The sequence below is a fragment of the Stegostoma tigrinum genome, chromosome 15 (genome assembly GCF_030684315.1).
Source record: "Stegostoma tigrinum isolate sSteTig4 chromosome 15, sSteTig4.hap1, whole genome shotgun sequence".
Taxonomy (NCBI): domain Eukaryota; kingdom Metazoa; phylum Chordata; class Chondrichthyes; order Orectolobiformes; family Stegostomatidae; genus Stegostoma; species Stegostoma tigrinum.
In genome coordinates, this window is record NC_081368.1 from 22,197,952 (window position 1) to 22,225,698 (window position 27,747).

At 43.8% G+C, this 27,747-nt stretch overlaps 1 protein-coding gene across 1 annotated transcript in view; it reads right to left on the reverse strand.

Annotated features, from left to right (window-relative positions):
• Positions 1-21,591, reverse strand: part of zdhhc15b (zinc finger DHHC-type palmitoyltransferase 15b) — an 81,258-nt gene extending 59,667 nt beyond the window's left edge. Inside the window, exon 1 of the mRNA XM_048544476.2 lies at positions 21,266-21,591. Coding sequence (XP_048400433.1) covers positions 21,266-21,383 — 118 coding nt within the window. The 5' untranslated portion in view covers positions 21,384-21,591. The remainder of the gene's footprint in view (positions 1-21,265) is intronic.
• Positions 21,592-27,747: the final 6,156 nt, after the last annotated feature.

Genomic DNA, 27,747 nt, shown 5'->3' on the forward strand with positions numbered 1-27,747 from the left:
ATCAATAGTTTGTGCCCAACCAGGTCGAACGCTTTCGCTAGATCAACAAAGACAACTGCGGGGTCCTTATGATTGTATTTTGCTTCCTTGATGATATTTTTGAGGACAACAATGTTTTCATTGCATCCGGGAGTGGCTGCTAGAAACCCTTTTGCCTGGGGTTTATTTCAACTGTTTCACTCAGGCGTTTTGCCATTATTTTCGTGAACAGCCGGAGCAGCAATGGACCGATGGTTATTGGTTGCCAGGTATCAATGCTTTTCAAGCGTTCCTTATCCTCGCACTTAGGAATCAGGACCGTTCGACTCTTTTTTAGTGAATCGGGGATCGTGCTTGACTTTAGCCATAAGGAGAAGAGGCGGGGTAGATGAGTTTCCTCCTGCTCATGGAGTGTTCTTATGTCCTGCAGTTTCAGGCCATCTGGTCCAGCAGCACTGTTCTCGTCTATTCCCTTGATGGCCGCTTCAACCTCCTCTAACTCTACGGGTTTCATCAAGGACCCGTCATCGACTTTGCCTGTGTATGGGGCATACTTATTGATGTTTGATTTCTTGTTTGGTGCAGACAGTTTCTCAAGGAAACATGTCTCCAATTCCTCTTTTGAGAGAGGACAAGCGGATGAGGTCGGCGCCCCCATGATCTCGCGAGCTAGTTGACGCCGGTTGGTTTTGTAAAGCAGCTGTGTTGCTCTAAACAGCGCTTTACCTGCTGCCCACCGTTTTTTGGCTCCGGTATTGCTACCGGGCTTTTTGTCTTTCCTGGCCCGATCTTTTTGAGGCCTCTTGTTTTTGTCCTGTCTTTTCCTACTATTCATTAGTAGGTCGGTAATGCTTTCCACTAGTCCGATTCCGAGGGCAAGCGTGTCGGGGTCCTTCCTTGCGCTCAAGAGCTCCTCAGCTTGTGTAAGCTGGTCATCTACATCCCAATGTTTAGGGATCGAAGCCGGTGTTTTTCGGCTGGCTCTTTGGCGTTGGGCTTGATCATTGGAATTCTCCTGGACACTGTCTGCCTCAGAATCGTGCGAGTCTATTGTTGGCTTGCAGGTGGTCTGGACCTCCATCGGGGTGTTTGCCAGGAGCCTGCGCTTGTCTGAGATTTGCTTTGGTGTTTTGGTTTTAAGGATGCTTGCGATGGATTTGTTTATAAATTTGCATCCTGCAAATCTCGCCTCTGGTTCCCTCAGGAGTGCCACCTCCTCCTGTGACCATACGCGGTCGCTTCTCCCAGGTTTGCCCTTGACTTTGGGTGCCGGTTTGAGGCGTTTCTCGTTCCGTAGAACCAGGTGCCTGTGCCTCTCGTGTTGACCAAGGCCTGACTGTGTTGAAAACCGTTGATCACACGCGCTGCATGCAAAGTCCCGAGTTGGAGGTTGTTTCATTCCTTTGCATTTAGGATAATGGCAGGCTATTGAATGGTATTCCCCTGCCTTACTGCAGTGTGAACATTTTGTTCGGATGTTCTTTATTCCGTGCACATTAGTCATATGGATCTTGAACAGGCTCACCGTGGGGAAGAGGGTGTCGCAGTCCTTGCAGAACAGCCCATCAACAGGATAGTGGATGATTACCTCTGAGACGGACGTTCTGTCACATACTGGCTCGATAACGACTCCTTCCATGAAGGCAGCTGCATCAGCTGTTTCATCGCCAGTCTCATTTATCATATTTTCGTCTGCGCCCTGCTTCGTGTCTCAATAACTTTTGTTGTAGAAGGTTTGGGTGGTTATGCTTATCTCAACTGTAGGGTGGGCAGCCCTTACGGTGCCTTCTACAACGTTATCTATGTCATCCGTTACAGGGTGAGCTGGCCCCCTGGGAGGGGTAACCGGTCTCAGCTCCATGTAAGGCAGAAGGTAACATCTCAAGGTCGCTGTCTCGGTCTGGACCGAGATGGACCTTGTTGCAGGTTTTAAACATGTACAACCTAATGACTTATCACAGCTCGCGGTTGTGGACGAGGCTGCCGGGGGGGGGGGGGGGGGGGGGGTGTTGTTTATCCGGGACGCTCCCCAGCCGGACTGCTCCAGAGACACTGGAAAAATCATACTGGTTTTTTGAGGATTGGTCTGTATAGACCACGGCTGTCTCGTACTTTTTCTGGTCGTTTGGTCACCCAGCAGCCAGGACTGCCGGTCTTACCGGCGGGGCCAACGGGAAGGCACGACACGCACTATGCGCCAAAAATACGTCAAAATGTCATAGTGGGTAAGAGAGTCATAGTTACTCCCGCCCCATGTTAGGAGCCTATAGACTACTCCTACCTGCGTCCTTTTCCCACTTTCATTTCTTACCTCCACCACTATGAATTCTACGTTTTCCAATCCAAAATCATTTCTTGCTATCATTCTTATTCCAACTCATATTAACAATGCTACCCCGCCACCCTTTCTAAGCTGCCTGTCTTTTCAAAAAGTTGCATGGCCCCGAATATTTAGTTCCCAGATTTGATCTCCTTGTAAGTACACCTCCACAATAGCTATCAGGTCATACCTGTTAAGCTGTCTTTGTGCCATTATTCATTTAATTTGTTCCAAATACTCTACACTTTCAAGTAAAGTGCTAGTAATTTTGCTTTTTATTAAACCATGTTTTTCCATTTTGAAACTATTTACTGATGGTTTTCTATGTTTATATAATCTGCCCCTTTCTCTCCCACTCTGGGTATTATTATCCAAACTGCTGTCCTGTTATGCTTTGCCGTCTCCCGTCTCCCAAACTCTACCCCTTCTATTCAGTTGGGCTGAACTCGTGTTATGTACTCATTTATCAATCAGCTTTTGTAAAAAAAAAGAGGTCAGAAATAGTCAAATGTAAATATGTCATCATCGAATTCTGAGAAAACCACAAATTTAGCTCAAGCAATAAAATAGCATCTTTCATGACAGTTGGTGCAAGTTTTGTTCTTCTATTACACGCAAGAACAACTTCACTTTCTACAGTTGGTGTTCTAAGAAACAACAATCAAAATACCCAAACCCAAATTGTAGATCTTCAATGATGTAAACTTGTTAGTGCAAAACATTCATGGGTTCAAATAATTTCTTGCTACCCTAGGAGTTGGTATAAATATTGTGATTGTACATCTTGGATGTATTTTTGAAACACACATACCTGCTCTGAATGACAACAATCTAGATTTGTATTGTACCTTAGTGCAAAAAAAGCTTCAAAGCCTTTCACAGAGGCAGAACAATAAAACTGACATCATGCTAAAGGAGGAGATTAGAGTAGGAATGCTGACCATAAATTCCACCTCACTGATCAGGTTAAAGGAGAAAAGCAGTTTGAGGTGTGGACTCAGTTAGACAATGAATTTCAGAGCAACGTGTTGACGCAGGTGGAGTTAGGGGCGGAAGTAAGTTTTTGTGATTGAGTCAATATAACATTATTTACCACCTCAACTCAAATGAGTTGCCAAATAGGTTCAATCAGGACAATCGCTGGAACGGGACTGAATGAAATCACTGGCAATATGGACAGGCAATGGTTCTGGTCTCACAAACATTTTGCTGAAAAAAACTGGAAATTGTTCATGATTGGATGTCTGACAAGCAGCTTGACAATTTACAGGAAGTAGACGGATCAAAACATAATGGATTACTAGGCCTGCGTTTTGCCAGTGGACACTTGGAAGTTAAGCCAACATCTTCAGATGACTGTTCTAAAAGGCAGCATGTAATTTTTTTTCATTATTCATTCAGCAGAAGAGAACTTCGCTGCTGGACTAGCATTTATTACCCAGAAACAAAAGCAGAAATTGCTGGAAAAGCTCAGCAGGTCTGGCAACATCTGTGGAGAGGAATCAGAGTTAATGTTTCTGAGAAAAGGTCACTGGAAGCAAAACATTAACTGATTTCTCTCCACAGATGCTGCTGGGCCTGCTGTGCTATTTCAGAAATTTCTGCTTTTGTTTCTGATTTCTAGCATAATTACAGTTCCAAGATAATAAAATGTGAGGCTGGATGAACACAGCAGGCCCAGCAGCATCTCAGGAGCACAAAAGCTGACGTTTCGGGCCTAGACCCTTCTAGGCCCGAAACGTCAGCTTTTGTGCTCCTGAGATGCTGCTGGGCCTGCTGTGTTCATCCAGCCTCACATTTTATTATCTTGGATTCTCCAGCATCTGCAGTTCCCATTATCACTCACATAATTACAGTTCTTTCGGTTTTTACTTATTGCCCAGTTCTCTTTGAGAAGGTGGTGGTGTGCTGTTTTCTAGAACTTGGTGAAAGTAGACCTGTAGTGGTGTTTGGGACAGTGAGATAAGTCAGTCAAGCATTTATCCTTTCCGAATTTGAAGGAACCAAACAAAGACGAACTGTTTTCTTTCTCAGAGACTGATTCAACTCCACCCTTGTATGGGGTGGAGGGGGTGGGGAAGGGCAAGAGACTAGAAGTCCTTATATAACAAGTGTGGTTACTGTTAGTCACCTAGACTCCTAGAGAAAAGAGGAAATAATTAGGTACTTTTGAATTAGAAAGGAAAGAAGCTCATCTGGAAGATTAAAGTCTTCCCAAATATTGACGGGATATTTGAGAAAATCTGTCCTCAGATACGAACCTCCCGTACATTACGAAGGCCCAGATAAATGTGAGGTATTGCATTTTAGTAATGCAAATCATGGCTGGGCTTATGCAGAAAGAGACAGAGGGGTGCAGGTGCATAGTTCCTTGAAAGTGGAGTCATAGGTTGACAGGGATGGTGAAGAAAGCATCTGGCACACTTGCCTTGATTGGTCAGTGCACTGAGTATGAGTCATGTCGCAGCCATACAGGGCATTGATGAAGCGGCTTTTAAAGTTCAGTTCACTTCTGGTCTCCCTACTATCAGCATGTCCAACTGTAATGTAAGGCCCCTATTAATCTGTTCACTTGATCGTTTGCGCCATAGCCAGAAGTCAACGATCAGTGCAAGGACTCAGGAAGAAGGTTCCTACTGCCTTGCTGGGTACCTAGAGATAGCTAATAAAAATGCACCTTTTCCAAAGTTGCTTACATTTTAAAGAACATAGAAAAGCCACTTCATTTAAATATCTGTATATCACCCAGAAATAATCTTCAGACTTAAATAAAATGCAGGCTTTGTTCAAATTCTAAGCCTTTTAAAAATACAGATCTATACACACCAAGTAAGCTTGAAGCGACTGCCTGAAATTCCTTACTACTGACCTAGATTGCAAACATCCGTCGCATTAATTTTGGACAAATGTGACTTTGGAGCGAGGAGGCAAAATATCATACTTTCACAACTGAAGTGTTTTGGGGAAGGAAGACAGGTAGGAAGAAGTACAGCAAAGATGCAAAGGAGGAACAGGAAAGAAAAAGCTACTGCTCATCTAAACGAGAAAGAAGTGGAGAACAGTAATGTATAAATGTTACACAGCAGTGCACAGAAATCATACCATTGCAGAATTTGTTTGTAAATAAAATGATTACTGACAATTTTGTATTGACAATCACATGGCCAAGAAGATTAATGCTTCAGCTGATAGTATCAACAAAATCACTTCTGGGAAGAATTAACACACTCATGTCTATCATTGGGATCAGATCTTAAAAAAGAATCCCGAATAGACTTAGATCGACGACAATACCATTCTGGCTCTCAGTATTGTCTGGATTACCATTATTTTCCAAAAAGAGCTTTACAAGAATTTTTATTCCCACAGTTTGTTTCTATTTTACACCAAAGAAGTAAGTGCCTCAATGATTAGCACTGCTGTCTTATTGTGCCAGGGACCTGGGTTCAATTTCACCATCAGGTGACTGTCTGTGTGGAGTCTGCACTTTCTCCCTGTGTTTGCATGGGTTTCATTTGGGTGTTCCAGTCTACTCCCACAGTCCAAAGATGTGCAGGTTAGGTGGACTGGCCATGCTAAATTGCCCATAGTGTCCAGGGATGTGTAGCTTAAATGGGTAAGCCAAGGGATAATGCAAGGTTACGGGTTAGGGTGGGATGGGTTGGATGTTCTTTGAAGGGTCAGTGGGCTGAGTGGCCTGCTTCCACACTGTATGGATTCTATGATTCTATGAGATATGGCGTGTTTAACTGTCATATTCTTGGCAGGCCATATCAGTTGTCATTGGCTGTAAACGGCTTCAGTTAAGAATTAGAACATCAAAATCCAACTTCAATATGGATATCAGATTAAAACTAAACAGGGTAAGTGATTTAGACTGGATTAACGGCGTTCTTCGCTTTCATTTCAAAAGGACCTTGGAATTTTTAAATCAGTGCTTTGGTGACCAAATTCTATGATCCCATAATTTTGCTCTGAAAAGGATTTGAAGAAAAATAAATGTGGCCGAAAGATAATTTTAGAGGAAGTAAAAGTGATGGAAACTGGAGCTGAATTGTAGAATTTGAGGAAGTCCTGGAGAGAGATGTCATTGATTAGTGGAAGAATGATTAATCGAATATTGCCGAAAATGCACAAAAAACACAAAGTTGATGAGACTGATGAGAAGTTTACGGAGCTTGGCTTCAGCAGGGGAGAATCATAAGGAAAGGGTGCCGGATAAAATGACAAATCAGTAGATAAATGGTCGTGCACGATCAAGTGCAACATCAGAGGCTGATGGAAACACTACAGAATGCATAATTCACCAATCTCCAGGGCAGGTACATTACAAAGAGGCGAAAGGAAATAAGCAGTTACAATAGCGTGAATATGAAAGAAAGTTTAAACTAAGAAAAATACTGTGAGTTTACAATACTTATTTCAGTTGCTCTTGAACAAATGTATTCGAAATATTTTAATACTATCATCTGTACATTACAGTTTGTTTTAGTACAGAAAAGGAACTGAAAGTTGCCTGCCCAGGAAGACTGGAAATTCTGGCATTACTAGTGGGCATGGGTTAAGGTTAGAACTATTAAGTGATATATATTTTCATAAAGCTACAGAAACCACATAACCACTTCCCCTCTAGCATGTTTCTGGGTGAAATTTCAAATTTGGAATGGTCAATTTATAATTAGCTGATTGTAGTTGGCGATACAGGAGCTCCACAATTAGCTAAGGTTAAGGTAAATAAAGGTCTGGTAAAACTTTTTTTTAGCCTATTATTATTCAATGGATCTTGCCAAAACATGTATGTATCACCAACTATTTGGACAGAAATACAATCATATGCAAATGAGTCAGACTACGAGGCCCTCAAAGCATTCTTCTCAAGCCACTACTATCTGTTTCAAAGATTCATTAAAGAATGTTACTCTGGTTAGAGATACCATTTAGATGTGGCATACAAGCAAAGGAAGCAGATGTACATTACAGACTTACTGTTAATAGCAGCACTGCCAATGAAGAAAGTAGAGAATACTACAAAAATGCAGATTCAATATGAAACAGCAGTTCATCATTCTCTGGATATCATCAAATTAGGACAGATATTGAATATAAAAGGTATGGACCTTGCAGAAATGAAATGAGCTATGCAACAAGATGCAACTCTCCAAGTGCTGCAAAATGTCGTGGCAAAAGCATGACCCGAAACCACCAAAGGCAAATGTTTTGGTATTATCAGCATATTAGGCACACAGAGATGAATGTGACAGGTCAAAATGGCAGAGTATAAAGGAAATACAGTCATTATCCCTATGGAGTTGGGGGGGAGCAGTGGAGTAGCTAAAGCTATCAATGAAAGCCACCAAGGAATTGGGACAAATCTTTGGAAGACAAGGGGATGTGTGCTCGTGGTTGGTCAGCAGTAACGAAACCAAGGAACACGTCAACCAGTACAGGATCAGGATAGGCTTGTAATGAATATTATGCCAAACATGGTGGACAGTCACCAATAACACATGAATCCCAGACAGTTCATGGGTAAAACTGCAAATAGACCTCTTCACTCTTGCAGGAACTGATGTGTATATTGGGTAATATAAGGTACACATACTAGAAACGGTCATTTACAAGCACTCCAATAAAGATACTATATAGACAAGGCTGCTATCTGCTGATCACAGAACAATAAGTTATGTGAAGACAATTCAATTCAGTAGGTTGCACTCAAAAATAGAACAATGAACAACTCCGTAAAGTCACATCTGAAGCTACTGGGGCTTCCGTGAAATTATTGCTAGGATATTCAAAACAAAGTGGTACAGGGAAGGAGTGATAAATGGGAGCTGCAGTCAATCTGCGATAACAAAGTGTGGAGCTAGATGAACACAGCAGGCCACGCAGCATCTTAGATGCACAAAAGTTGATATTTCGGGCCTAGATCCTTCATCAGAAAAGGGAGAGGGGGAAGAGGGTTCTAACATAAATAGGGAGAGAGGGGGAGGCAGATCGAAGATGGATAGAGGAGAGGATAGGTGGAGAGGAGACAGACAGGTCAAAGAGGCGGAGATGGAGCCAGTAGCGGTAAGTGTAGGCGGAGAGGTAGGGAGGGGATAGGTCAGTCCGGGGAGGACGGACAGAACAAGGGGGCGGGATGAGGTTAGTAGGTAGGAAATGGAGGTGCGGTCTGAGGTGGGACGAGAGGATAGGTGAGAGGAAGAACAGGTTAGGGAGGCAAGGACGAGCTGGGCTGGTTTTGGGATGCAGTAGGGGGAGGGGAGATTTTGAGGCTTGTGAAATCCACATTGATACCATTGAGCTGCAGGGTTACCAAGCGGAATATGAGTTTCTGTTCCTGCAATTTTCGGGTGGCATCATTGTGGCACTGCAGAAGACCCAGGATGGACATGCCATCTAAGGAATGGGAGGGTGAGTTGAAATGGTTCGCGACTGGGAGGTGCAGTTGTTTATTGCAAACCGAGTCTAGGTGTTCTGCAAAGCGGTCCCCAAGCCTCTGCTTGGTTTCCCCGATGTTCAGGAGGCCACAATGGGTACAGCGGACAGCCCAGATCTCCCCCTGACTGAGGATGAATGGTCAGACCTCAGTAAGGGGCTCACTTTTGTCCCCCTCCACACACACATCAACGAATACCAGTCACGTTTGGACATCGAGCAGTTTTTCTGTCACCTGTGCCTCCATGCTTACTTCTCTAACTGGGAGCCTATACCTCCCTCCACTGGCCCCTTCACCCGCTTCCAACACAAGTCCTCCTCCTGGACACCTTCCCCAAAGCCTCCTACCCTCCAACCCTCTCACCCACTCCAACCTCTCCCCCTCAGAACGTGCAGCCCTCCACTCCAATCCCAACCTCACCATAAAACCCACGGACAAGGGATGCGCAGTTGTAGTATGGTGCATTGACCTCTATAGCCCTGAGGCCAGACGCCAACTCTCCGACACCTCCTCCTACCGCTCCCTGGATCATGACACCACCCCAGAGCACCAAAGCATCATCTCCATAACTATCCACAACCTCATCACCTCAGGTGACCTCCGAGCCACAGCCTCCAACCTCATTGTTCCTCAACCCTGCAATGCCCACTTCTATCTCCTTCCCAAAATCTACAAAGCCAACTGCCCTGGTCGACCCATTGTCTCCGCCTGCTCCTGCCCCACTGAACTCATTTCCACCTATCTGGACTCCATTTTCTCCCCCTTGGTCCAGGAACTCCCTACCTACGTCCGTGACACCACCCACGCCCTGAAGCTCCTCCAGAACTTCCAATTCCCTGGCCGCCAACACCTCATTTTCACCATGGACGTCCAGTCCCTATACACCTGCATTCCTCATGCAGATGGCCTCAAGGCCCTCCACTTCTTCCTGTCCCACAGGCCCGACCAGTCCCCCTCCATTGACACCCTCATCCGCCTATCTGAACTCGTCCTCATCCCCAACAACTTCTCTTTCGATACCTCCCACTTCCTACAGACAAAGGGGGGGGGCATGGGTACCCGCACAGGCCCAAGCTATGCCTGCCTCTTTGTAGGTTATGTGGAACAATCCCTCTTTCGCACCTACACTGGCCCCAAACCCCACCTCTTCCTCCATTACATTGATGACTGTATCGGTTCCGCCTAGTGCTCCCACGAGGAGCTCGAACAGTTCATCCACTTCACCAACACCTTCTACCCCAACCTCAAGTTCACCTGCACTCTAACCTTTCGGGATTCATGTACTAAGACATTCAGATCACTCCACATCTCTATGCTCTACAATCTATAAAACTGCATTTTACATTTCCCATTAGACTCCGTTTTCTCAGTCACTTAGCCTATCTTTGTAGCTTCCTTGTTTCCTCTTCACAGGTCTATTTCTCTCTCTACAGATGGTGCCCACCTTGCTAAGTATTCCAGCTTTCTCAATTTTTATTTCAGATTTACAAAATCTGCAGCATTTTACATTTACGTAGATTAAGTAAGGAGAATTTGATCACTCTCAAACTGTAACATTGATTGCTGACCTTCTCTATTTTCCACACCCTATGAAAATGCACTCTTTCAGTTCTAACGAGCAGTCACACCTCAAATGTTAACCTATTTTTGCACTTCCAATGGATTGCTGAATATTTTGTTTCTCATCCTCATTTGAGGTCAGACATTATTTTCACAGCACATAATATGGCAGAGAAGTGTGAATAGTTGGCAAAGTAGCATTCTTGAGATACAGCCTTAATTTTGATGGCGAGAAGGTTTGCATTCCCAATGGACTAGATCATGGTAGAAAGTCAGCATACTATCTATTGCTGGGTCTACGCTTACACTGTGCATCTCATTAGAAAATGCTGAGATTCAGTGACAGTGTGCTGTCACTAAATTCAAACTTTCTATTAGGTTCAAAGTCTGGGGAGTAACTGGCAAGATTTGGGTAGAATTACAGCAGGGTTATGTAATGGCTCTTAAGAATCTCTGTGGAATTTGGCTGGAATATATCCTGAAAGAGCAGGATCGAACTCCCTCTCAAATGCAAGCATTACACCGTAATTCTGTCCTACCCATTGGGATATTTTATTCAAATCATTAAAAACAAATCACCAAATTTGATCTAAATTTCCAAAACAACACTGGATAAAAAGACTGACCTTCAACAAAATCTGCAACATGTAAATTGAATTAGAATCTTCTACTAGCAGTTTGTATGGCCTGCATTTCTGTCCTTCAACAAACTACAGAAGTTTAGTTACTGGCGTCCTGACAGCACAGGGAGGATTGAAAATTGAAAATCCTCACAAAAAGCCCTTGCAGTGCCAACTTTAAAATCCAGTGCAACTACAATAAATCCACACATAAAGAGTACTTAAATTAAAAATATAATAAAGCCCATTTCTGTATTCCCCCAACTCAAAATATCCTGTTCCGCATGTTATTTGAAGGTTCACTTAATTTTCATTGATCACGTTGTTTACATTGCATTTTCACACACAGTACAAGTTATAATCAAAAAGCGCAAGCTACATGAATCCATAAAACAGAAATAAAATCCAACCTGAACCAGCAGTCAATTTGATTTTTGAACCAACATACTTTATTCTGACAAATCTCACATGTTGCTCAGATAATAAGGTAGATTAAAAGATTAGATTTAGATTAGATTAGATTCCCTACAGTGTGGAAACAGGCCCTTCGGCCCAACAAGTCCACACCGCCCCTTAAAGTATCCCAGCCAGACCCATCCCCCTATAACCCACACATCCCTGAACACTACTGGCAATTTAGCATGGCCGATCCACGTAGCCTGCACATCTTTGGACTGTGGGAGGAAACCGGAGCACCCAGAGGAAACCCATGCAGACACGGGGAGAATGTGCTAACTCCACACAGAGAGTTGCCCGAGGCTGAGATCAAACCCGGGTCCCTGGCGCTGTGAGGCTGCAGTGCTAACCACTCAGCCATGTCACCAAAAGGAGATCTTTCACTTCCAGAAAGACTTTTGATAAAGACCTGAAGCAGAAACATTATCCACATGAATAAGTGTTATGAAATAAGAATTGGTTATTGCAAGTTCTAGGGATATTCATAAGAAATCTAGGGTCTCCATTTCATTGTCTTCCTTTAAGGTCCTCCTTCAAACTGGCCACTGGATCAAATACAATCTTCTGTATATTGGAACAGTGCTCATTTGTTTGCTATTTCCTCTCAGAAATGTCTTTTTTAAAAAATATATATGCTAAAAGTATTATGTTATTAAAAGTTGCTGATGAAACAATGTATCTAGTGGCCCGTGTTGCGGCATACATAAATGGCCAGGATTTGAGAAGAGTCATAGAGACATATGGTACACAAACAGACCCTTCGGTCCAACAGGCCCATTCCAAATATAATCCCAAACTAAATTAGTCTCACCTACCTACTCCTGGCCCCATATCCCGCCAAACCTTTCCTTTTCATATATCTGTCCTAACGTCTTCTAAACATTGTAATTGTATCTGCATCTACCAGTTCATCAGCATATTCATTCCACAGTGCCAACCATCCTCTGTGCCTCTCATGTCTTTTTAAATCTCTCTTATCTCACCTTAAAAATGTGCCCTTAGTCTTGAAATTCCCCATCCTAGGGGGAAGACAACTACCATTAATTCTATCTATACCTCTCATTAATTTATAAATTTCTATCAGGTTGCCTCTCAATCTCTCATGCTCCAGTGAAGAAAGTCCCAACCTATCCAGCTACTCAAACCTTCCATACTTGGCAACATTCTGGTAAAGCTCTTCTGACCCCTCTCCAGCTTGATAATATCCTTCCTACAACTAGGCGACCAGCACTGGACACAGTATTCCAGAAGAGATAATGGGAGCTGCAGATGCTGGAGAATTCCAAGATAATAAAATGTGAGGCTGGATGAACACAGCAGGCCAAGCAGCATCTCAGGAGCACAAAAGCTTATTGACGTTTCGGGCCTAGACCCTTCATCAGAGAGGGGGATGGGGAGAGGGAACTGGAATAAATAGGGAGAGAGGGGGAGGCGGACCGAAGATGGAGAGTAAAGAAGATAGGTGGAGAGAGTATAGGTGGGGAGGTAGGGAGGGGATAGGTCAGTCCAGGGAAGACGGACAGGTCAAGGGGGTGGGATGAGGTTAGTAGGTAGCTGGGGGTGCGGCTTGGGGTGGGAGGAAGGGATGGGTGAGAGGAAGAGCCGGTTAGGGAGGCAGAGACAGGTTGGACTGGTTTTGGGATGCAGTGGGTGGGGGGGGAAGAGCTGGGCTGGTTGTGTGGTGCAGTGGGGGGAGGGGACGAACTAGGCTGGTTTAGGGATGCAGCAGGGGAAGGGGAGATTTTGAAACTGGTGAAGTCCACATTGATACCATTAGGCTGCAGGGTTCCCAGGCGGAATATGAGTTGCTGTTCCTGCAACCTTCGGGTGGCATCATTGTGGCAGTGCAGGAGGCCCATGATGGACATGTCATCTAGAGAATGGGAGGGGGAGTGGAAATGGTTTACAACTGGGAGGTGCAGTTGTTTGTTGCGAACTGAGCGGAGGTGTTCTGCAAAGCGGTCCCCAAGCCTCTGCTTGGTTTCCCCAATGTAGAGGAAGCCGCACCGGGTACAGTGGATGCACTATACCACATTGGCAGATGTGCAGGTGAACCTCTGCTTAATGTGGAATGTCATCTTGGGGCCTGGGATAGGGGTGAGGGAGGAGGTGTGGGGACAAGTGTAGCATTTCCTGCAGTTGCAGGGGAAGGTGCCGGGTGTGGTGGGGTTGGAGGGCAGTGTGGAGCGAACAAGGGAGTCACGGAGAGAGTGGTCTCTCCGGAAAGCAGACAGGGGAGGGGATGGAAAAATGTCTTGGGTGGTGGGGTCGGATTGTAAATGGCGGAAGTGTCGGAGGATGATGCGTTGTATTCGGAGGTTGGTAGGGTGGTGTGTGAGAACGAGGGGGATCCTCTTTTCCTGAGATGCTGCTTGGCCTGCTGTGTTCATCCAGCCTCACATTTTATTATCTTGGTATTCCAGAAGAGGCCTCATCAATGTCCTGTACAACCTCAACATGACTTCCCAACTCCTACAGTCAAAGGACTGAGTAATGAAGGCAAGCATGCCAAATGCCTTTTTAACCACTCTGTCTATATGTGATGCAAACTTCAAAGAGCTATGTACCTAATCCCTAGGTCTCTCTGTTCTACAACACCAACCAAGCCCCTACCGTTAATGGTATAGCTTCATGCTTGTTTGTTGTATCAAAATGCAATACTTTGCATTTATTCAGATTCAACTCCACCTGCCATTTTCAGCCCATTAACCCATTTGATCAAGATCTCTTCGTCATCTTAAAAAATCTTTTTCACCATTTATTATGCCACCCCAATTTTGGTGTCATCTGCAAACTTACTAACTCTGCCTGCTATATTCTCATCCAAATCATTTATATAAATGATAAACAAAATGAGCCCCAAAACCGTCTCCTTTGGAACACCACTGGTCACAGGCTGCCCATTCTAAAAGCAACTCTCCACCATTACTCTCTGTCTCCTGCCATTAAGCCAGTTATGCATCCAATTAACAAGCTCACCCTGAATCCCATATCACCCAACTTTATTAAGTGGTCTACCGCACGGAACCTTATCAAATGCTTTGCTAAAATCCAAATAAACAATGTTTATGATTCTGCCATCAATCTTTTTGGTAACTTCCTCAAAAACTCAAGCAAGTTTGTGAGAAATAATTTTCCTCACACAAAACCATGCTGACTATCCCTAATCAACTTTTACCTCTCCAAATGTCTGTAAATCCTAATCTTTTATAATCACTTCCAGCAATTTACCCACAACCGAAGTCAGACTCACAGGTTTATAGTTCCCCAATTTCTCCTTACAACCGTCTCTAAACAAAGGTACAACATCTGGCACCATCCAGTCATCAGGCACCTCACTTATAGTTATAGATGGTGCAGACATTTCTCCAAGGGGTCCTATAATTTCCTCCCTTACATCCCACATTGTTCTGGGATACACTGGATCAGGGCCCAGAGATTTATCCACTTTTATATTCTCCAAGACCTCCCAAACATCCTCTTCTATAATGTTAACTGTTTTTAAAACACCAAAGTTTATTTCTTTGCATTCTCTAGATTCCATTTCTTTATCTACAATAAAAACTGACACAAAATATTCATTTAGTGTCTCTCCGAGCTCCTGAAGTTCATCACCAAGACAATCTCCTTGATCTTTAAGAGGCCCTGCCCACTCTCTAGTTACCCTGTTGCTCTTAAGGTTTTTGTAGAATCTCTTTGGATTATCCTTAATCTTATCTGCCAATGCTTTCTTATGTCCCGTTTTTGCCTTCCTGATTTCTCTCTTAAGAATGCCCGTACACTCATCACATTGATTAAGATATTCAATTGACCCAAGTTGTGTGTACCTAAAATAAGATTCTCTTTTATTCTTGACTAGAACTTCAATATTTTTATTCATTCATTGTTCATTAATTTTACCAGTTTACCCCTCACTCTAACAAGAACAAAATAGGTCTGAACTGTTGTCATCACAATCTTGAATGCATCACATTTATCAGATGTCCTTTTACCCGCAGTCTACTCCAATCAACTTTTGAAAGTTCTTGTCTCATATTATTAAAATTTGTCTTACTCCAATTAAAAAAAACTTTCACTTTTATGAAAGACATATCCTTTTGCATAACCATTTTGAAACTAATAGAATTATAACCACTAGACCCAAAGTGTTTCCCACTTTTATTTCAATTACCTTCCCTGCTTTATTGCCCAAAAAGTCTGGTTTTGTTCCTTCTCCAGTACGAGCATCCACATATTGATAAAGAAAATTTTCTTGATCATTTTCGACAAATTCTTCACCTCCAAACCTTTAACACTACGGTAGTCAATGTTTGAAAGTTTAAAATTCCCTTATATTACAACATTATTATGCTTACACATATTGCAGATCTCCCCTCATATTTGTTTCTCAATTTCCCTCTTACTATTAGGGGCCTTGTAGTAAAATCCCTTTCTTATTTGCAATTTCCTTTTTTATTTGTAATTTCTACCCATATATTTTCACTGAATGATTTTTCAGAAATATTTTCTCGAGTTATAGCAGTAATATATTCCTTAATCAAAAACCCATACCTTTCTTGCCTCTTTTTCTATCCTTCCTGTAGCATCTAAAACCCAGGACATTCAGCTACCAGTCTTGTCCATCTCTCAGTCAAGCTTCTGCAATAGCTATGACATACCAATCCCATATTCTTAAACATGCCAAGTTCCTCAGCCTTACCTGTAAGCTGCTTGCGTTGAAATAAATGCAATTTAGTTCTTCAGTTATAACCTACTCTGACTCTATCTTGTCTTTCTTTTCTAATTGATGCTCTATCCTCACATTCAGAACTTTCACCATCAATCCTTCTGTTTAGACTGCTACTTAGAATTCTTCCATTCCCCGCCTCTATCAGACTAAATTTTCCTTTAATTGAATGAGCAAATTTCCCTCCTAAGATATTGGTCACTTTCCAGTTTAGGTTATACCCATCCTTCTTGAATGGTCTTTTCTATTCAAAAGACATGGAATACCAGAGCTTAGGGGCTAGGCACCTGAAGGAACAGTGCAGCAATTAAAATTGGGGACATACAAAAGTCAATGCAATGCAGTGATCTGAGGGCTGTAGTTCAGAGATTGGGTAGGGAGAGTGGAGGTAGGGAGGCAAGTGGGGAGCTGGTGAAACCACGAAAGAATTTCAAAATTAAGAAGAGAATTTTAAAATTAAGACACTGCTGGTCCAAAAGATAATGTAGGTCAGTGAGCAAGGGACAATGAATCAACAGGACGTGGTGACAGTTAGGATACGAGAGTTTTGGACATACTCAATACGTCAGGTGAAAGATGGGAGACTTGCCAGGTCAGCATGAGAATAACTGTCTACAGTTAAGTGCATCAGTGCAGAGAGATCTGGGTGCCTCTGTACACAAATCACAGAAAGCAGATATGTAGGTGCAACATATAATAAGGAAGGCAAATGGAATTCTGGCATTTATTGCAAAAGGACTGGATTAAAGAAGTAAAACAATTGTTGTTACAATTGTACAGGACATTGGTGAGATCACACCTTGAGTATTGTGTCCAGGTTTGGTCTCCTTCCTTGAGGAAGGATGTGGTAGCACTGAAGACAGTTCAGGAGAGGCTGACCAGATTGATTCCAGGAATGAAAGGGCTGGCGTACGAACACGAGGAGCGGCTGAACAGCTTGGGCTTGTATTTGCTGGAGTTCAGAAGAATGAGGGGGGGAATCTGGTTGAGGTATATTAAATGCTAAAGGGGATTGATAAGGTGGATGTTGAACTTATGATCCCCTTTGTGGGACGGTCTCCGACAAAAGGTTATACGTGTAAAGAGAAGGTAGGTTCAAAACTGAGATTTGGAGAAACTATTACTCTCAGAGGGTTGTGAATCTGTGGAACTCATCGCTCCAGAATGCAGTAGAGGCAGAATCAACAGATTCAAGAAAGAGATAATGGGAACTGCAGATGCTGGAGAATTCCAAGATAATAAAATGTGAGGCTGGATGAACACAGCAGGCCAAGCAGCATCTCAGGAGCACAAAAGCTGACGTTTCGGGCCTAGACCCTTCATCAGAGAGGGGGATGGGGAGAGGGAGCTGGAATAAATAGGGAGAGAGGGGGGAGAGAGGGGGAGGCGGACCGAAGATGGAGAGTAAAGAAGATAGGTGGAGAGAGTATAGGTGGGGAGGTAGGGAGGGGATAGGTCAGTCCAGGGAAGACGGACAGGTCAAGGGGGTGGGATGAGGTTAGTAGGTAGCTGGGGGTGCGGCTTGGTGTGGGAGGAAGGGATGGGTGAGAGGAAGAGCCGGTTAGGGAGGCAGAGACAGGTTGGACTGGTTTTGGGATGCAGTGGGTGGGGGGGAAGAGCTGGGCTGGTTGTGTGGTGCAGTGGGGGGAGGGGACGAACCAGGCTGGTTTAGGGATGCAGTAGGGGAAGGGGAGATTTTGAAACTGGTGAAGTCCACATTGATACCATATGGCTGCAGGGTTCCCAGGCGGAATATGAGTTGCTGTTCCTGCAACCTTCGGGTGGCATCATTGTGGCAATGCAGGAGGCCCATGATGGACATGTCATCTAGAGAATGGGAGGGGGAGTGGAAATGGTTTGCGACTGGGAGGTGCAGTTGTTTGTTGCAAACTGAGCGGAGGTGTTCTGCAAAGCGGTCTCCAAGCCTCCGCTTGGTTTCCCCAATGTAGAGGAAGCCGCACCGGGTACAATGGATGCAGTATACCACATTGGCAGATGTGCAGGTGAACCTCTGCTTAATGTGGAATTTCATCTTGAGGCCTGCGATAGGGGTGAGGGAGGAGGTGTGGGGACAAGTGTAGCATTTCCTGCGGTTGCAGGGGAAGGTGCCGGGTGTGGTGGGGTTGGAGGGCAGTGTGGAGCGAACAAGGGAGTCACGGAGAGAGTGGTCTCTCCGGAAAGCAGACAGGGGGGGGGATGAAAAAATGTCTTGGGTGGTGGGGTCGGATTGTAAATGGCGGAAGTGTCGGAGGATGATGCGTTGTATCCGGAGGTTGGTAGGGTGGTGTGTGAGAACGAGGGGGATCCTCTTAGGGCGATTGTGGCGGGGGCGGGGTGTGAGGGATGTGTTGCGGGAAATACGGGAGACGCGGTCAAGGGCGTTCTCGATCACTGCGGGGGGAAAGTTGCGGTCCTTAAAGAACTTGGACATCTGGGATGTGCGGGAGTGGAATGTCTTATCGTGGGAGCAGATGCGGCGGAGGCGGAGGAATTCAAGAAAGATATGTTTCTGTTGAAAAGCAGAACAAAGGACTATGGGGAGCAGACAGGAGAGTGGAGTTGAGACAGGATAAGATCAGGCATGATCATGTCAAATGGCTGAGACAGTTTGAAGGTCTGAATTCATAATTCCTATATTTCAGCAGCAATTACAGAGTCATAGTCATAGTAGTAGAGTGATATAGCACACTAACAGACAGTTTGGTTTAATTTGTCCACACTGACCAGACACTCCAATCTGACATAGTCCTATTTGCCAGGGAGGTGAAACAGCAGTGGTGCCAAGGGATGCTACAAAAGTAGAAATGGGCAGTCGTAGTAACACAGAGGATGTGTGGCTGGAAGGTCATCTCAGGGTAAAATGTGATATCAGGTTTGTGTACAGTCCGCTCTGGCCTCAGACACTTACTATGGAAAAGGGATGGAGTCAACGTCTGCAGAATAGGGTTTGTGTTGGTGATCAATTACAACAACAACAGACTTCCAAGTATTTTGTTCAAAGAAACTTCTGCTGATCAAATGCTATTCGTTGGACAAAATTTGTCATAGAATGATGGAAATGTTACAGTGTATGGTGACATATGTTCATGATGGCTCTGTATAATAGCAACTTATTCAGTTTCATGCCTCTGCTTCTTTCTCTTCAGATAAATACGCAATGCTCTTGTAAAGTCTTTAGTCAGTGGAGGGGTTGGTAGAGGTGAATTTGATGCAGATCCGGGTATCATCAGCATACATATGGAACCTGATATTTTCTTTTCTCTATAGAAACAGCACATAGAATGAGAAACAAAAATACAGAGGCTGCTGGGAAAGCTCAGCAGATCTCACAGCATCTGTGAAGAAAAAGAATCAGAGTTAACTGAGGAAGGGTCATTGGACCTGAAACATTAACTCAGATTTTTTCTTTACAGATGCTGCCAGACCTGCTGAGCTTTTCCAGCAACTTCTGTTTTTGTTCCTGATTTACAACGTCTGTAGTTCTTTTGGTTTTTACATAGAATGAGAAACTGGAGATGCTAACAATATACTACTGAGGGGGGCACCAGAGGTAATGATGTGGGAATAGGAAGAGAATCATTGCAGGTTATGAGGTGCTTGGGGACCCTGAAGCCTTCCAGAATCAATAGCAGGTTCAATAACTTGAAGGCTTGTGCTCTATGTCCTCACCCCAAACTCCACAATTCAGGCCTTGTTATCACATAGTCTAATATTACACACCACCCATTGTTAGTCACTCACAGTCCCCATTAATAGTTATGACTCTTTTAGCGAGATTGCTATCTACTCCTTTGTCTGTCCAACCACTCATCTCTCTCTCTCTGGGCTGTATTCCCATGTATTATTTATACCTTACCCCCTTCCTCCACACATCTTCTGCGCATAAACTAACATTTTCTCAGCTACCATCAGTTCCGAGGAAGGGTAACCTGGCCTGAAATGTTAACTCTGATTTCTGTCCACAGACACCGCCAGGCCTGCTGAGCTTTTCCAGCAATTTCTATTTTTGTCATTGAAAAATGGAGTCCAATAGCTAGATGTCAAAAGAAATATGTAAGTACCACAGACTTAACATTAACCAACTCCACACATTGAGGAGTAGCAAGCAATACTGTAAACATAATCCATCAAATCAGAAGTGGACAGAAGCTGTTCTGTTAAAACTATGCTGTTCTCCGATCACAATTCAACCTAATCAGAGTATTCAGTTCTAGACATCTATACAACAGAGAACCATCAAACTTCAGAGCAGATCTATAGGATTCATCTGTGGAACTACAGATGAATTTGAGAAAACATTGCAGAGATGAGGAATAGAAAACATAAATCCAGAGCACTACTTAAAGATTTTTTTTACATAAAGGGATGGTCAGACAAGGAACTTAGTACAAATTAGTTAAAAGAAAATTCAGGGCAGAATCAAAAATCAGTTCTTCATTCAAGAGTGACTTGACACTAGACACTGATTCTAAAATTGTATCACCATCGGATTGAGTATTGAACTATGGCTAAGAAACTATTTCAGTGAAACAGCAACACTACAGCTATTTCAGAATGCTGCTAATGTTGGAAAAATGTTCACCACAGACCTGGTTACACTCATCTCAATCTACAAACACGACACGTAACTGACATTATCAGCTTATTCAACCATAACACTGATGGAAAACTAACTGTAATAAAACAATTTACGTTAGTTAAAAATCTACCTGCTTGCTTTAAAGCCATAAAGGGGGAAACAAAACGGAGGCAAATGGAAACTTGGAGTAAATCTGTAACATACTCATATGTATCTTTCAATACAACCTAGCATAATCTGACAAGAATCTTAACGCTGTTACGGTCAAACTTTAATAGGCGAGCTTCGAAAAGACTACCTTCGGATTTTAGTGTAATTTAAGTGAAAGTGTAAATGCGACTGGAAATAGCACAGTGCCACAAGATTCTTATTTAAATATTACATTTAAACACACACATAACAGAAGCTGAGCAGTGACTTCTTGCATTTCAAGATCCTGCTGTCCTGACAGATTGTAAGAGGTCAAAATACTCAGCCTGATGTGATCTGAACCTTGATGTTAACAGACTTTTATCCCTGAGTGGACGTGCCCAATAACTTCCTACTCCTGTCAACAGCAATTCCACAACAAAGAGCCACTTACACACACACAGCTCGAACACATAGGCGTAGTAAGACCATAGCACCACCAAGGTGATGATAAGCACCGGAATCCAGGCCAATGTGCGCTGACAGCACCACAGTCCCCTCGATATCGCCATCTTCCCTACCCGGCCTACCGGCCGGCACCTCCACAACCCCGTCACGATCGGAACCCCCAAGCGCCCGCGTCGCGTCTCCTCTCACAGGCTCCGCTGGACGCCCTACGCCGTCTTCGGCTCTCCCCGGAGTGGGGCTCGTCTGCTTCGGCTCTTCCCGGAGCGGAGCCCGTCTTCTTCGGCACTGTCCGGAACAGTGCTCGTCTGCTTCGGCTCTTCTTGGAACAGAGCCCGCCTAATTCGGGTTTCTCCGGAGCGGAGCCTGTCCTCTTCGGCACTCTCCGGAAGGGAGGTCGCCCTCTTCGGTTCTTCCCGGAGAGGAGCCCGCCTAATTCTCTCTGGAGCGGAGCCTGTCTTCTTCGGCACTCTCCGGAGGGGAACTGGCACTCTTCGTTTCTTCCCGGAACAGAACCCGCTTTGATCTGGCGCTTCCTGGAGGGGAGCCCGCCATCTTCGGGTCTTTCCGGACTTCTTCGACAGCTTTTGTCCAACGTGATTTAGAGTTGTGCAGAGATGCTGTGTCGCCCTCTAACGCTGAGATTTATCAAACTTTTGCAATTCTCTCTGTCTTCCCAGGACACTAACACTGTCTGTATTTGAATCTGGCATCGATGAGCAATAAACTTCCAGCAGCAACTGTCGTTATAAAAAGCGAAGGTGATGATGTTCAATTCTGAGGAGGGGTCACAGGACCCTAAACGTTAACTCTGAATTTTTTTTTCTGCACAGATGCTGCCAGACCTGCTTGAGCTTTTCCTGCAACTTCTGTTTTTGAATCTGATTTACAGCATCCGCAATTCTTTCGATTTTTTTTTGTTTGGTGATGATATCTTGCTGGAGATGCGGGAATTCATCCTGGTCCACTCCTCCATCATTATCCTCCTCTACTGTTCCAATGAAGACCAATGCGAACTGGAGGAACAAGACACCTCAACTTTTTCGCTTTAACATGTTTACGCTTCAGAGCTCAACATTGAGTTCACTAACTTCATAGCATGACCTCTGTCCTGCATTTTGATGACACACCTTGTCTTGTCTGTGCCTGGTTGGCTTTGCTTTCAGTCGACAGCAGTTTCATTTTCTCCTTTTCACATCTATCATTTTCAATTACTTTCTCTTTTGTTCTGGGCACTGCACCATGTGTTCCACTCGTTCCTTCTCATATCCCTCTGTTCAGTTCTGTACGTAAAGTCATGGAGTTGGGCAGCAGAAACAGAGACTGGCCCAAATTGTCCATGCTGACCAGATGTCGTAAATTAATCTAGTCTCATTTGCCAGCATTTGGCCCATATCCCTCTACATTTTTCCTATTCATGCACCATTTAGATGCCTTTTAAATGTTATAATTGTACCAGCCTCCGCCACTTTCTCTGGTAGCTCATTCCATACAAGGATTGCCCTCTGTATGAAAAAGTCACCCCTTAGGTTCATTGCATATCTTTCCCTTCTCGCCTTGGACCTATGCCATCTAGTTTTGGACTTCCATTCCTAGGGAAAAGACTTTGGCTAATCACCCTATCCATGCTCCTCATGATTTTATAAATGTCTGTAAGGTCACCAGCCAGACTCTGACATGGCAGTTAAATGGAATTTAGCACACTGCATTGAGAACAAGTACCTGGAAATTCTGGTGTACTGGGTGGTACAGAGACTGGACTTACTCTTCTCTTCTCCCAGGTCAGCCAGAAGAGGCCGTAACACTATGCCATGACAGTATGGTCTGAGGTTGCCACCTGGGCCAGTGCAGTTTCAACTATCCTCAGAATGTCTAGTGCTAAGAAGAAGGTCAATGACCCTCTCCACTCTGCTAGGGTATGGGTCACTATCTCGCTCCTTCCTCACACTTACCGTATCTCTGCTATTGAACCATGGTCCCATGAGGCTCATGTATGACCACTCTCACTAAAGCATCGGCATTCTCCCTCATTCGCTTGCATGCACCCAAGTCTACCACACTTCTAACCATGCAACACTAAGGCCTGTGCCACTTATTTTGATCTCCCTCCATACCCCACTTTTTGTTATTCCAGTAGAAAATATTCCACAATATGGCAGAAAAACCATGTCAGGTTGTGAGCTGCTCAACATTCCATTCCTCAGCCCTTACAAGGAGAGGATCCTGACCCTGACAGCCCTGATCAGCTAACTGATGATATCCAAGCTGTGACCTGGTTTTGGAGGCTGTCCTTGACTTACTATGCTGAGACTCCCTGTCTGAACGGTGTCTCCCTTGACTGAGGACCACTGAGTGATGACAAGCTTCCTGGCTTTATGTCTGCTAAAAGATAAGACAGTACAGAACTACTGAACTATGGACCAAGTGCAGGTAAATGGGAGTAATTTGATGTTTATTGCTGTGGGTGGATATGGTGTGCCAATGGGCCTGTTTCTATGCTGTATGACTGTCTCTATACTGTTAGCCTGGTATCTCTAGCTGAGGGGGCACACCACAATTATTTAGGGATACTGTAGGCATCCAGGTAGGGCGAAAATGATTGAGGGGTCAGAGAGCAGGCAAACAGCCCTGAGACGCAGTTGGAACTGAGCTAGATATCTGACCTGTGTGTAAAGTGTCCTTCCGGCAGCACTGCGGTGATGGTGCACCCTGAGGTATCGCATGACAATGCTGAAACATCTGTAAGTTTATTGGAAATGTGCCGTGGAGATGTAGGGAAGATGGCACATGTCAGAATCCAGTGTCAATGGGTGTGGGGTTGCATGTGGCCGCTGTCCGTGGAGTGAGATGTTAGTGCCAAGTGTCTGAGATGGCAATCTACAGCAGCAAGCAGGGAGCTAAAGTTGTAAGGTACCCACTTTGACTTTCATTTTGGGAATTATTAAGTTTTCTCAGGGCAGGTGGTGAGATAGGAAGCTGCATATTATTAAGGTAAAATTGAGAAATAATGAGACTGAAAACAAGCAATAATCTCCATTAATCTTGTCTCGATGACTAAAAATGCAGCGAATTGATTGGGAGATCTAGAAAAGACTTATTTAACTTCTCACCTGATTCTGAGATAACAAGGTGTAGAGCTGGATGAACACAGCAGGCCAAGCAGCATCATAGGAGCAGGATGCTGCTTGGCCTGCTGTGTTCATCCAGCTCTACACCTTGTTACCTCAGATTCTCCAGCATCTGCAGTCCCTACTATTCTCCCAGATTTCCTATATTAGCCTACATCGTTCAGTATCCTATAAATTATGTACAGCCAGTAAATATTTTACCAAGTGAAGGTTGAAAAAGGGTTGAGCAGTTTCAGTTATAAAGTGTTTGCAGCAAAGGATAAATCTGGCCAGAAATGAAGGATCACAGTTGTATTGAAACAGTGTAAGGATGGGAATGCAAAAGGGCAAAACCAGGAATGCACGTTGTGAGTGGAAGGGAATTAGGGACTGATAGGCCACACAAACATTGAGGATAAGGAAGGCCAGACGTATGTATGTCCTTTGGGAAGTGAGTAAACTAACACCAGGACATCTGGTCAACATAAATTGATTAGATTAAGAAGTTGTTACATGACTAGAAGTGTATAAAAACTCAAAACTTGTGGGCTTTGCAGAGTTAGTCTTAGACTGTTAAGACAGACCTTCCTTCTTTTAGCTCGAATAACAATCACAAGCAATACCTGAGTCTCTTGGTTTGTTAAATTGAGTGGCAACGCAAACATTTATCCACAAAACTTCCGTGATCAAGTCTTCTCCATTGCTATTTCTATCATGTGCATCGAAGTAATCAGTCACCAAATCCAGAACTTCTTGTACAAAACATGCAAAAAGAAATGTGCATTATTTATAACAGTAACTGGAAAAGATCATTTCTCACACCAATGCAAGGCAATCTTAAACCTTGTTATCATATTTACAGCAAAATTGAATCCCTGTGGTAACACAGTTTGCGTTATCTCTTTCCTTCGACTTTAGCTGCAGTTAGTTACACTACGCAACACAGCAGCATAATTCTGATTCATGTCGACGAAGTAAGAATTTTTTTAATGGCATATAGATTTTTTCAGGCAGTGTTTCAAATTGCAACCTGTGTATTTCGGGCTGTCTACATGAGCATACATTATTTAAGCAGCAGCCTGGTGAGACAGCATTTGAGTAAAATAGCCTTCCTGTGACAGATAAATTCAGAAATCACATGACACCAGGTTATAGTCTACACTGTGACAGATAGTCATTGGCCAACTCAAGGTATGTATTTACAAACATAAAGAGATTGGTATGAAGCAATATAATTTCATGCTGCAAACCTCATTTTGAACAATGGCACCTGTTGTGAATTATTCAAAGATATTTTCAAGCTTTCCATTTTAAATTATTTTGGTGACTGCAATGGTTTTCTTTGACCAAGAAAGTACCAGTGTACATTGATCTGTGCAAAGAATATTAATCACTTTCAGTGTGGGACAAATGTTGGTAACGATATTTGGAGAACTTTCCAGCTGTTCCTCAAATAGTGCCATGGGATCATGATCAGATGGGCCAATGGGACAAGGGCTGGCAGATGGAATTTAATTTAAATAAATGTGAGGTGCTGCATGTTGGAAAGGCAAATCAGTGCAGGACTTATACACTTAATGGTAAGGTCCTGGGGAGTGTTGTTGATCAAAGAGAACTTGGAGTGCATGTTCATTGTTCCTTGAAAGTGGAATTGCAGCTAGATAGGATAGTGAAGAAGGTGTTTGGCATGCTTGCCTTATGGATATAGTATTGAATATAGGAATTGGGAGGCCATGTTGCGCCTATACGGGACATTGATTCGGTTACTTTTGGAGTATTGTATACAGTTCTGGATTCCCTGCTATAGGAAGTGAAACTAGAAAGGGCTCAGAAAAGATTTACAATGATTCTGCCAAGGTTGAAGGGTTGAGCTATAGAGAGAGGCTGAACAGGCTGGGGCTATCTTCCCTGGATTGTTGGAGGCTGAGGGGTGACTTTATGGAGGTTTATAAAATCATGAGGGGCATGGATAGGGTAGATAGGCAAGGTCTTTTCCCTGGGGTGGGGGGTGGGGGGTGTGTCCAAAATTAGAGGGCATAGGTTTAAGGTGAGAGGGGAAAGATATAAAAAAGACCTAAGGGGCAACTTTGTCATGCAGAAGGTGGTGCGTGTATGGAATGAGCTGCCAGAGGAAGTGATGGAGGCTGGGATGATTACAATGTTGGCAAAGTATCTGGATGTGTACATGAATAGAAAGGATTTAGAGGGATATGGGGCAAATGCTGGCAATGGAACAAGATTTATATAGGATATCGGGTTGGCATGGACAAGTTGGACCAAAGTTTCTGTTTTCGTGCTGTGTATCTCTTCGGCTCTACGACTGTAATCTGTGGGTCTCAATTTAATATCCTTTCCATGACTTCTCATCAGAGCTGGAACAGATTACACATTAAAGGGACAAGATTTGTTTGGGCCTGAAAATGGATAGGAACTACAATGCAGAATTAGCATATGTTCACTGCTTCTGAGATAAAGATCTACAAGGATATTGCCAGGGTCGGAGGGCTCGAGCTAAAAGGAAGAGGCTCGGGCTATTTTCCCTGGAGTGTCAGAGGATGAAGGGTGACCTTATAGAGGTTTATAAAATCATGAGGGGCATGATAGGGTAAATAGACAAGGGCTTTTCCCTGGGATGGGGAGTCCACAACTAGAGGGCATTGGTTTAAGGTGAGAGGGGAAAGATACAAAAGGGAACTGAGGGCGAACTTTTTCACGCAGAATGAGCTGCCAGAGGAAATGGTGAGGCTGGGTCAAGTACCACATTTAAAAGGCATCTGGATGGGTATATGAATAGGAAGAGTTTAGAGGGATAAGGAACAAATGCTGGCAAATGGGACAAAAGATTACTGTAGAATATCTAAGATAATGGGAACTGCAGATGCTGGAGAATCCAAGATAATAAAATGTGAGGCTGGATGAACACAGCAGGCCAAGCAGCATCTCAGGAGCACAAAAGCTGACGTTTCGGGCCTAGACCCTTCATCAGAGAGAATATCTTCTGTACTGTAGAATATCTAGTTAGCATGGATAAGTTGGACTGAAAGGTCTATTTCTGTGCTGTGTATCTCTGTGACTCTATGACTGTACTCCTCCCTGTTCACTAGCATAAATGCATCTAACTCTAACTGTGCTATTGAACAGCTGCACACACTTAGCTGGTGCCCAAATCATCAGAGGTTAGCACCATATAAAGCAACCCTGCACTTTAAGCTATCCACTGTTTCTTAAAGCATTGGGCTGGAGCAGGTGCTGGAAGTTGATCTGTGACTCGTTTTAACTTGAGAAACACAGTAATGGGAAATAATTAAATGGATCTAAAAGGGTTAGTACTGAGGTGTCCCATAATAATCACCCATTATGTTGG